This window comes from Mobula hypostoma, chromosome 3 (assembly GCF_963921235.1).
Source record: "Mobula hypostoma chromosome 3, sMobHyp1.1, whole genome shotgun sequence".
NCBI classification, from domain to species: domain Eukaryota; kingdom Metazoa; phylum Chordata; class Chondrichthyes; order Myliobatiformes; family Myliobatidae; genus Mobula; species Mobula hypostoma.
In genome coordinates this window covers 16637173-16649784 of record NC_086099.1, presented here as the reverse complement: position 1 = coordinate 16649784, position 12612 = coordinate 16637173, and the positions used below count along the sequence as shown (strand labels likewise).

General features: G+C 41.9%; 1 protein-coding gene across 1 annotated transcript in view; it reads left to right on the top strand.

Moving 5' to 3' along the window:
• Window positions 1–8044, top strand: part of adamts12 (ADAM metallopeptidase with thrombospondin type 1 motif, 12) — a 642106-nt gene extending 634062 nt beyond the window's left edge. Inside the window, exon 24 of the mRNA XM_063042019.1 lies at window positions 8009–8044. Within this exon, the coding sequence (XP_062898089.1) occupies window positions 8009–8044 (36 nt within the window). The remainder of the gene's footprint in view (window positions 1–8008) is intronic.
• Window positions 8045–12612: the final 4568 nt, after the last annotated feature.

Sequence of the window (12612 nt, the reverse complement as noted above, 5' to 3'; positions counted from 1 at the left end):
GTTCTACGCAGCCACCAGTGTAAACAAAAACTATCTCTGATATCCCTCTATACTTCCTTCCAATCACCTTAAAATTATGCCTCCTCGTGTTAGTCATTTCTGCCCTGGGAAGAAGTCTCTGGCTGTCTACACGATCTATGCCTTTTAAGACCTTGTATGCCTATATCAATTCACCTCTCATCCCCCTTCCCTCCAAAGAGTAAAGCCCTAGCTCTCTCAACTTTACCACATAAGATATGTTCTTCAGTCCAGGCAGCATCCTGGTAAATCTCCTTGACACCCATTCTAAAGTTTCCACATCCTTCTGGTAATGAGACTTAGAAACATAGAAAACCTACAGCACAATACAGGCCTTTCGGCCCACACTGCTGTGCCGAACACGTACTTACTTTAGAAATTACTGAGGGTTACCATGGCTCTCTATTTTTCTAAGCTCCATTTACCTATCCAGGAGTCAGAGTCTTGTCATCTTCAGAAGTTTTCTGATGACTCTGCCATAGTTGGATGCATCAGCAAGGGAGATGAGGCTGAGTACAGGGCTACGGTAGGAAACTTTGTCACATGGTGTGAGCAGAATTATCTGCAGCTTAATGTGAAAAAGACTAAGGAGCTGGTGGTAGACCTGAGGAGAGCTAAGGTACCGGTGACCCCTGTTTCCATCCAGGGGGTCAGTGTGGACATAGTGGAGGATTACAAATACCTGGGGATGCGAATTGACAATAAACTGGACTGGTCAAAGAACACTGAGGCTGTCTACAAGAAGGGTCAGAGCCGTCTCTATTTCCTGAGGAGACTGAGGTCCTTTAACATCTGTCGGACGATGCTGAGGATGTTCTACGAGTCTGTGGTGGCCAGTGCTATCATGTTTGCTGTTGTGTGCTGGGGCAGCAGGCTGAGGGTAGCAGACACCAACAGAATCAACAAACTCATTCGTAAGGCCAGTGATGTGGGGATGGAACTGGACTCTCTCACGGTGGTGTCTGAAAAGAGGATGCGGTCTAACTTGCATGCCATCTTGGTCAATGTCTCCCATCCACTACATAATGTACTGGTTGGGCACAGGAGTACGTTCAGCCAGAGACTCATTCCACTGAGATGCAACACTGAGCGTCATAGGAAGTCATTCCTGCCTGTGACCATCAAACTTTACAACTCCTCCCTTGGAGGGTCAGACACCCTGAGCCAATAGGCTGGTCCTGGACATTTCCTGGCATAATTTACATATTACTATTTAACTACTTATGGATTTATTACTATTTAATTATTTATGGTGGAACTGTAACGAAAACCAATTTCCCTCGAGATCAATAAAGTATGACTATGACTATAATTATGACTATATCCGCCTCCACCACCGTCGATGGCAGTCCACTCCACACCCTCACCACTCTCTGTGTAAAAACGTACCCCTGACATCTCCTCTGCACCTACTTCCAAGCACCTTAAAACTGTGCCCTCTCATGTTAGCCGTAACACTAAACACAATACTCCAAGTTTAGTCTAACCAGGATTTTATAGAGCTCAACATTCCTGTGCAACTAGATAGGATGGTTAAGAGGGCACATGGTGTGTTATGCTTCATCAGTCCCCCAACTAATGAAAGCCAACACACCAAACGCCTTTTAACCTCATTATCAACTTGCACAGCAACTTTGAGGGATCTCAAAATCCCTCCGTTACTCCCAACAGCTAAGAAAACTGCCATTAACCAGCTTGAAGATGTCCCTAAATCACTAGCTGTAGCTATTCTACTCGAGTACCTAGAGACTGAACATGCAAATAGATCAAATAGTGAGGCACAATAATGCAGAGTAATAGAACAAAATAATTTATACATTATCTTTCAGGTTATATTTTATAACAAAGTGCTTTTGAAGTGCAATGGTATGTGAATGATTGTAATTGAACCTTTTAGACCAATCTTTTTTATGTCTTACCACTAACCGAGGGGTACGTGGACCCCAGATTGGAACCCCTTGTCTTAGGGGATTCCCAAAACAGGGGAAACTCTGTTAAAAGATTGTTTTAAGGCATCCATTAGTCTTGCGAGACCATGGATCTGCACCTGGAAAGTCTTCACTCTCCAGGGCGCAGGCCTGGGCAAGGTTGTATGGAAGACCGGCAGTTGCCCATGCTGCAAGTCTCCCCTCTCTACGACACCGATGTTGTCTAAGGGAAGGGCATTAGGACCCATACAGCTTGGCACCAGTGTCGTCGCAGAGCAATGTGTGATTAAGTGCCTTGCTCAAGGACACAACACGTTCCCTCGGCTGGGGCTTGAACTCAAGAACTTCAGGTTACTAGTCCAATACCTTAACCACTTGGCCACGTGCCCACAGACTGTATTTACAAGACAACAGTAGGACAACAAATATTTTCCCCAGGAGACCTGTATAATATTTCCACACTCTCATCAACAATTATTCATTTTTATTGTGATTTTGATGAAGTCTTTGAAGTTCCTGGTTAAAACCATTCTAAAGCTATATTTACTTTAACACATTCTAAGCTTATGGATTGGGTCAGTTCATGTTTGACCTGATTTACATCTTACATTCTTAAGGTTATATTACCTTTTTGCATCTGTCGACAGTTCGTCTTCTTTTGCACATTGGTTGTTTGTCAGTCTTGGTCTGTTTATGTATAATTTTTCATGAACTCTGTGGTATTACTTTTTCACGCAAGTGCCTGCATGAAATTGAATTTTGAGGTAGTGTATAGTAGACTTTACTAATAACTTTAACTTTGATCTTTGAACCTGTGGCTGACCTATGCAAAATAATAATCGGCAGTTGGTATCTGAGTCTGGTAAGTGATCCTGAGAGCCCGCCAACCTGAGCTGCTTTGATGGTCTTTGGGCAGGTCATGGGAAAGGCCTTTTCAATTAGAGATGTTCAAAAACTGTTGAATACACAGAAATTAATAATTATTTAACACAAAAATAATGATCAAATAAAAGGCATGTTCAGGATGTAAATGAATAAAGAAATTTTCGATGTTACTTTAACATACTAACATAAATATCGGTTAAATATCAGATGCATATCAATATATTATATTTGATATTTGATAAATATTGATTAAAATATAAGATATTAAATAAATTAGCAATCTGCTCCACCCACATTAACAATCAATTCTTCAACCCTTCAACCATCACTCCTGAACCAGTGTGAATAATTTCACACACCTCAACTCTGAACTGATTCCATGACCTATGGACTAACTTTCAAGGACTCTACAATTCATATTCTCAGTAGTTATTATCTGTCTGTCTATTTACCTATTGTCTGTTTATCAGACTATTATCTGTCAATTTATTAATTTATTTATCTATCTATTATTGTTATTATTTGCAAAGGTTGTGTTCTTTTACACATTGGCTGTTTGTCAGTCTTTGTGTGCGTATAGTTTTACAATGACTATGGTGATGAAGTGCTTTGATTAGTTGGGTCATGGATAGACTTAACTCCTGCATAAGCGAGGACGTGGACCCAGTACAATTTGCCAATCACTGCAATTGGTCTACAGTGGATGCAATCTCACTGGCTCTCTTCTTGGCCTTGGATGACTAGACAAAAGTAATTCTTACATCAGGTTGCTGTTTATTGACTACAGCTCAATGTTCAATGCAATTATACCCGCCAGTCTAATTAACAAGCTCCAAAACTTGGGCCTCTGTACCTCCCTCTGCAACTCGATCCTTGACTTCCTCAATGGAGACCACAGTCTGGGCGGGTCAGAAATAACATCTCCTCCTGTCTGATACTCTTCGTTGGGGCACCTTACTTAGCCCATTCTCCCCACACCCACGACTGTGTGGCTAGACACAGCTCAAATACCATCCATAAGTTTGCCAACATACAATTACTGTTAGAGTTTCAGGTAGAGACGAGAGGGCGTACAGGAGCAAGATATACCAGCTAGTTGAGTGGTCTCACAGCAACAACCTTGCACTCAAAATCAGTACGACCAAAGAGCTGACTGTGGACTTCAGAAAGGATAAGATGAGGGAGCACGAACAAATCGTCATAGAGGGATCAGAAGTGGAGAGAGTGAGCAATTTCAAGTTCCTGGGTGTCAAGATCTATGAGGACCTAACCTGATTCCAACATATCGATGCAGCTAGCCCTCCCCGTAGCGTCTAATTCTGGCTTCTTCTCCCTTCCATTCCAGTCCTGATGAAGGATCCAAGCCTGAGAGATCAACTGTTTATTCCTCTCCATAGATGCTGCCTGACCTACTGAGTTCCACCAGTATTTTGTGTGTGTTGCTCTGGATTTCCAGCATCTGCAGAATCTCTAGTGCACCAGTAGATCCCACTGCTTTACTCTCTATATACCCATGACTGTGTAGCTAGGCATAGCTCAAATACCATTTACGAATTTGCTGACAATACAACCATTGTTGGTAGAATCTCAGGTGGTGACAAGAGGGCATGCAGGAGTGAGATATGCCAACTAGTGGAGTGGTGCATGCAGCAACAACCTTACACTCAACGTCAGCAAGACAAAAGAGGCTGATTGTGGACATCAGGAAGGGTAAGACGACGGAACACATACCAATCCTCACAGAGGGATCAGAAGGGAAAGTGAGCAGTTTCAAGTTCCTGGGTGTCAAGATCTCTGAGGATCTAACCTGGTCCCAATACCTTCATACAGCTATAAAGAAGGCAAGACAGTGGCTATATTTCTTTAGGAGCTTGAGTAGACTTGGATTGTCACCTAAAACACTCAAAAACAATCTGACAGGCTGCTTCCCAGTCTGGTATTGGGGGTTGGGGGCGGGGTGGCTACTGCACAGGATCGAAAGAAGCTACAGAAAGTTCTGAAATTAGTCGGCTCCCTCATGGGTACTAGCCTCTGTAGTATCCAAGACATCTTCAGGGAGCAGTGTCTTAGAAAGGCAGCAGCACCCAGAACATGCCCTCTTCTCACTGTTACCATCAGGAAGGAGGTACAGAAGCCTGAAGGCACACACTCAGCGATACAGGAACAGCTTCTTCCCATCTCCCATCTGATTCCTAAATGGACATTGAACACTACCTCACTTTTATTATTATTTCTGTTATTGCACTGTTTTTAATTTAACTATTTAATATCCATATATCTACCTATACTGTATATTATCTATATTATCACGTATCGTATTGCCGTGCTGCCACTCAGTTAACAAATTTCACGACATATATGGGTGATATTAATCCTGATTCTGATTCTGCATTGTATTCTGGTATGGAGGGGCAGAAAAAGCTGCAGAAAGTCGTAAACTTAGCCGGCTCCATCATGGACTAGCCTCCTCCTCATCTAGGTCACCTTCAGAAGGCGATGCCTCAAAAAGACGACATCCATCATTAAGGACCCCCATCACCCAGCACATGCCCTGTTCTCAATGCTACCATCAGGAAGGAGGTACAGGAACCTGAGGACACACGCTCAACGCATCAGGAACAGCTTCTTTCCCTCCACCATCAGATCACTGAATGGAGAATGAACCCATGAACACTTCCTCAGTATTTGCACTACCTATTTATTTCTTAATGTGTACTCTTACTGTAATTTATAGTTTTTATTAATATGTACTGCTGCAGAGAACAACAAATTTTATGACGTATGCCGGTGATGTTAAACATAATTCTGATTCTGATTTCTTTGTTCTACTGTGAATCCTGCCAGAAAATGAACCTCAAGAGAGTAAATGGTGTAATCGATGTACCTTCATAAAATATTTATTTTGAAGTTACTTTGAATTTCATTTTGAGACAGAGTGGTCAGCAGTCACTCTGTAATATGGAGCAAGAAACAATCTGCTGGAGGAACTCAGCGGGTGGAGCAGATTTTTGTGGAGTGAAAGGAATTGCTGATGTTTCAGGTCGAATCTGCACCTAGGCTGCTTTCTCATTGGACCAGCTTTGCAAGGTGAAGCTTCTGACGGCCAGATATAAAGTGCGTCTCACACCGCAGCTCAGAAATCCTGGGACTGGTGCTGGACCTACTGGGAATACATCTTCAGTGCGTGTTGCTTTGCAATGTACAAGCACGTAAGTTATGGTGCTGTGATCCATGGGCAGCACCGGTTTTCTTTCAAGCTATAGGGATATCCTCTCCACCTCTGATATCCTGATGAGGACCGGCTCATGGACCTCCTCCTGTAGTCAATAATCAGCTCTGTGGTCTTGCTGATATTGAATTAGTGGTTGTCATTGTGGCACCGTTCAGCCAGATTCTCAATCTCCCTTCTATATATGATTCATCACCACCTTTGATTCAGCCCACAACAATGGTGTCATTAGCAAACTTAAATATGGCATATGTTCTATGCTTTGTAGAATGCCAAGGGTACAAGAATATCAAACAGGTATTTAATACAGTGCATTTGTTATGCATTATAGAAACATAGAAAATAGGTGCAGGAGTAGGCCATTCGGCCCTTCGAGCCTGCACCGCTATTTATTATGATCATGGCTGATCATTCAACTCAGAACCCCACCTCAGCCTTCCCACCATACCCCCTGACCCCCGTAGCCACAAGGGCCATATCTAACACCCTCTTAAATATAGCCAATGAACTGGCCTCAACTGTTTCCTGTGGCAGAGAATTCCACAGATTCACCACTCTCTGTGTGAAGAAGTTTTTCCTAATCTCGGTCCTAAAAGGCTTCCCCTCTATCCTCAAACTGTGACCCCTCGTTCTGGACTTCCCCAACATCGGGAACAATCTTCCTGCATCTAGCCTGTCCAATCCCTTTAGGATCTTATACGTTTCAATCAGATCCCCCCTCAATCTTCTAAATTCCAACGAGTACAAGCCCAATTCATCCAGTCTTTCTTCATATGAAAGTCCTGCCATCCCAGGAATCAATCTGGTGAACCTTCTTTGTACTCCCTCTATGGCAAGGATGTCTTTCCTCAGATTAGGGGACCAAAACTGCACACAATACTCCAGGTGTGGTCTCACCAAGGCCTTGTACAACTGCAGTAGTACCTCCCTACTCCTGTACTCGAATCCTCTCGCTATAAATGCCAGCATACCATTCGCCTTTTTCACCGCCTGCTGTACCTGCATGCCCACTTTCAATGACTGGTGTATAATGACACCCAATTATGCATAATATAATCTTTAGCTCTAGCAATAGCATACATCTATCAAATGTTCAATTAAATGTATTTGCCCAGAAGTTGATTTAGTGCCCTTTTATGTGCATTAAATAATAGCAAAGCATCAAACCAATAACTGCTCCACTTGAGAAGCTGTTGTTGGGCTTTGCTTCGGGATTGGACTTCTCTTCAGAAATTCTACACACCGGCAGAGAATTCTAAACATGGGTCAGAGAGGGGTCAAATGGAAGAGAAGTTTGGGCATGAGGGGAAGACTGGGAGAGAATCAGGGGTCAGAACTATAGAAATGAGTCCATGATTGGAATGTTAGGGGTCTGGTCAGGATCGGATTAGGCCAAGATTGAAGAGACATGTTGCGTGCAGGTTGGGCTGGCATTAGAAGGATAAGGGTTCTGTGTTCAGAAGCAATCATGTCTGGGATCTGCTGAGGTTTGCAAGCTGTGGTAGTAGACGTGTAGAGGAGAAGCCCATGTGAAAGATGGATAGGCAGCTTATCTAAAATGGACTTCCATGGGGTGACCTGCAAGTCACTTCTTCTGAAACAAACTTCACAAGATTTATACCTGCACAATCTTGTCTATGGCATCCGGATGTTATGTAGGCCTGAAGAAGAATTCTAAAATTACTGTCTGTGCAGGTAGCACTGTTGGATCACACTGTGAATCACTGGTCTCTTCGATGTATTAATGTATTAATGCCCTGCAGAAAAAGAGTGAAATCTGTGCAATTTTCCTTTTTGGCTACCGATAGCATGGAATGGTAGGCTGAAGGGCCTTTTATGTGCTGTGACTCTTTGTCTTCATATTTTATTTATCACTGAAACAGGGTAATGATTGTGCACAGACACATACACACTCGTGTTCCAACTGTTCTTCTTCTCTGTGATCCAGTTACAAGCTAATGCCCAAGAAGACAAAGGCATCTAATGTAATGTAACTAGAATGTGTTCAACGTGATCTGCTGGCGTGAGTTAAACCCCCATAATAAAATGCAGCATAAGGCCCATGGTGCTTCATGAACAGACATGAAACATCTCCCAACCAAAGTTGGTGAGAATATTGTCATTGCTTGTGGAAGGTGGCAAGGATATGGAGAGAGCCAAATGTTGCTCCATTCCAGAGACAATTTCTGGCTTGATGCTTTGTTTGGGAGGTGGAAGTGGGGAAGACAAGGCAGAGGTGAGAACAGGATAATAAAAAGGTAGATGATGGAAGCTGTGAAAATAGTATCTAAGTACTCACCTAATGTGGTGACATAGTACGTTTACTCCTCTCACTCCACAACATTAGCTCAGATAAATACTACAAATATTTTTCATGGTTTTCTCTGGCAAACCTGCTACTGTATGTCCTGCAAACCTTTTCCAGCAGGTTTGGTGGTAAATAGGGCTTTTGGTGTGAAACTCCCATGTTGCTGATGATTACAGTGATAGGTCCAGCAGCCCAGACTACCTGGTGCAGGCAGATAGGTTACGTCTGAATTTTGCCTCGGTGTTGCAGTGGGTGGGTGAAGATATAAAAAATCTATCATGATTGTAATAACAGCAGCCACTGCAACCACTTGACTAACTGATAGGGGAAACAAAGATTTCCAGATGTTAAAGCTTAACCCTATTTACCTCTCCAGATATGCAGCCTGGCCTGCTGAGCTTCTGCAGATGCTGGAATCCAGAGCAACACACACAGAATGCTGGAGGAACTCAGCGGGTCAGGCAGCATCTGTGGAAGGGAATAAATAGTAGACATTTCAGGCCAAGACTGTTCATCAGGAAAGTTTAAGAGACTTTCAGAAAGACACATGAATGAAAGAAAAATGAGGGGCTAGGTTAGCTTGATCTCTGAGTAGGTTCAAAGGCACACCATCATAGGTTGAGAGGCCTGTACCATTCTGTATTTTTCAACAGTTGAAGTCAGAAGTTTACATACACCTTAGCCAAATACATTTAAACTCAGTTTTTCACAATTCCTGACACTTAATCCTAGAAAACATTCCTTGTCTTAGGTCAGTTAGGAACACTACTTTTTTTTAAGAATGTGAAATGTCAGAATAATAGTAGAGAGAATGATTTATTTCAGCTTTTATTTCTTTCATCACTTTCCCAGTGGGTCTGAAGTTTCCATACACTTTCTTAGTATTTGGTAGCATTGCCTTTAAATTGTTTAACTTGGGTTAAATGTTTTGAGTAGCCTTCCACAAGCTTCTCACAATAAGTTGCTGGAACTTTGTTCCATTCCTCCAGACAGAACTGGTGTAACTGAGTCAGGTTTGTAGGCCTCCTTGCGTCGCACACACTTTTTTCCTTTGGTGGAGACATATCTCCTGCCCATCACCCATGAGGTACAATTGGTTTTAAAGCACTTTAAGGTGGATAAATCACCAGAGCCTGATCTTCATCAGACCTTGCAGAAAACCCAGGAAGAACATTGGAGGGTGACTAATGTAGTACTCTCAATGACAAGCCAGAGATTCAAATGCAAGCTACGTTGATATCAGTGGTTGGTAATTTACTGGAGAGGATTCTGAGGGACAGGATCTACATGTATTTAGATAGACAAGGGTTGGATAGGATATTCCGTATGGGTTTCAGTGTAGGAAATCATGACAACATATCTTCTGGAGTTTGTTTGAGAGGTAACCAAATGGAATGATGAAAGATTCACTGTTTATTTCTTTCCATGAAGCAGCTTCCTGCCCTGCTGAGTTCCACCAGATTTGTGTGTGTGTATGTTGCTCAGGATTCCCAGCATCTACAGAAATTCTTGTGTATGTATTTACGAGAATATTGCAAGGACTCAAAGACCTAAGTTATGGGGAGAGGTTGGGCAGACCTGTATTCCATAAGACCATAAGATAAAGGAAAAGAATTAGGCCATTTGGAACATCAAGTCTGCTCCGCCATTTCATCATGGCTGATCATTTTCTCCCTCAGTCCCAATCCTTCATGCCCTGAACAATCAAGAATCTATCAATCCCTGTCTTAAATATAAATAAAGACGACCTCCACAGCTGCTTGTGGCAATAAATTCCACAGATTTACCACTCTGTGGCTAAAGAAATTCCTCCTCATCTCTGATCTTTTCTTTCTTTCTTTTTAAATCTTTTTATTGAGTAAGTATACAAAAAAGGTAAGCCATATAAACATTAATACAATGTTAAAGTATAATAAAATTCCAAAAGATAACAATACCAAAAAGAAAATACTACAAACAATGTAATTTAAGCATAAAAAACCAAGATAACATAATAGTATACTAGATTTTATATATATCAATGGAAAAAAAGAAAAAAAAAAACCCCAAAAAAAACCCACCGTGCAACTAACTAAAAGCAAAGCAAAGCAATGGGCTAACTTGAAACCAAACAGAGTTAAACTTAAAATCACGTCCTCAATCCCGACCTCCATTAAAACAGTGAAAAAAAAAACAAGAAGGGTAAATATTACATTAAATGAAAATATCGAATAAAAGGTCCCCAAATCTGTTCAAATTTAAATGAAGAATCATAAAGGTTACTTCTAATTTTCTCCAGATTCAAACATAAAATCGTCTGAGAAAACCAAAAAAAGGTAGTTGGAGCATTAAGCTCTTTCCAATGTTGTAAAATACATCTTTTCGCCATTAAAGTAAGAAATGCAATCATTCTACGGGCTGAAGGGGAAAGATTACTAGAAATTTTAGGTAGTCCAAAGATAGCAGTAATAGGGTGAGGAGAGATATCTATATTTAATACCTTAGAAATAATATTGAAAATATCTCTCCAAAAAGTTTCCAAAGTAGGGCAAGACCAAAACATATGAGTTAAAGAGGCTATCTGCCCCGAACATCTATCACAGAAAGGATTAATATGCGAGTAAAAACGCGCTAACTTATCTTTGGACATATGTGCTCTATGCACCACTTTAAATTGAATTAGGGAATGTTTAGCACAAATAGAGGAAGTATTAACTAATTGTAAAATCTGCCCCCAATCATCCACAGAAATGGTAAGCCCCAATTCCTGTTCCCAATCTACCCTAATCTTATCAAATGGAGCTTTCCTGAGTTTCATAATAATATTATAAATCATAGCCGATGCACCTTTCTGACATGGATTAAGGTTAATTATCGAATCTAAAATATATATAGGAGGAAGCATTGGAAAGGAAGGAAGTATAGTACTTAGAAAATTTCTAACTTGTAAATATCTAAAAAAATGTATTCTTGATAGGTTATATTTATTAGATAATTGTTCAAAAGACATAAGGGAACCATCTAAAAATAAATCCAAAAACCGTAAAATACCCTTAGTCTTCCAAGTTTGAAAAGCGCGATCCGTAAAAGAGGGAGGACTCATCTCTGATCTAAAAGAACACCCCTCTATGCTGAGGCTGTGCCCTCTGGTCTTCGATTCTCCCACGATAGGAAATATCTTCTCCACATGCAGTCTGTGAGGCCTTTCCACATTCGATAGGTTTCAATTTGGTCACCCCTCATTCTTCTGAAATCCAGTGAATAAGGAATACTCTGTTATTCCTTGAATCATAGGAGACTTGAGTCACCCTACAGAGATGTATAAAACCATGAGGGGCATAGATAAGATGAGAACATGAAACACATACAAAATGCTGGAGGAACTCAGCAGGCCAGGCAGCATCTATGGAAAAGAGTACAGTCAACGTTTTGGGCTGAGATCCTTCAGCAGGACTGAAGAAAAAAGGATGAGGAGTCAGAGTTAGAAGGTGGGGGGGGCGGTGGGGAGGGAGAAACACAAGGTGATAGGTGAAACTCGGAAGAGGGAGTGGTGAAGTAAAGAGCCGGGAAGTTGATTAGTGAAAGGGATACAGGGCTGGAGAAGGGGGAATCTAATAGGAGAGGACAGAAGGCTGTGGAAGAAGGAAAAGGGGGGAGGAGCAGCAGAGGGAGGCGATGGGCAGGCATGGAAATCAGGTAAGAGAGGGAAAGGGGATGGGGAATAGAGAAGTGGTGGGGGGAGTACAATACCAGAAGTTCAAGAAATTGATGTCAGGCCATCAGCTTGGAGGCTACTCAGATGGAATATGTATTGCTCCTCCACCCTGACTGTGGCCTCATTTTGGCAGTAGAGGAGGCAATGGATGGATATGTAGGAATGAGAATGGAAAGTGGAATTAAAATGGGTGGCCACTGGGAGATCCCACTTTTTCTGGCAGACGGAGCGTAGGTGCTCAGCGAAGTGGTCTACATTGGGTCTCACTGATATACAGGAGGCCACACCGGGAGCATCAGATGCAGTAGATGACCCCAACAGACTCACAGGTGAAGTACAAGGTAACAACATGGTCATTTTTCCATTAAAAGAGAATCAAATTACCCTCTGAATGAAGATGTTGCCCCTCAAGTACTGTTCAAACCTATCCCTCTCACCTTAAACTCATGCCTCTCATGAGGGTATGAGTTTAAGGTGAGAGGAATAGGTTTGAACAATACTTGAGGGACAACATCTTCATGCAGAGAGTAGTGCGTATAAGGACCAGGCT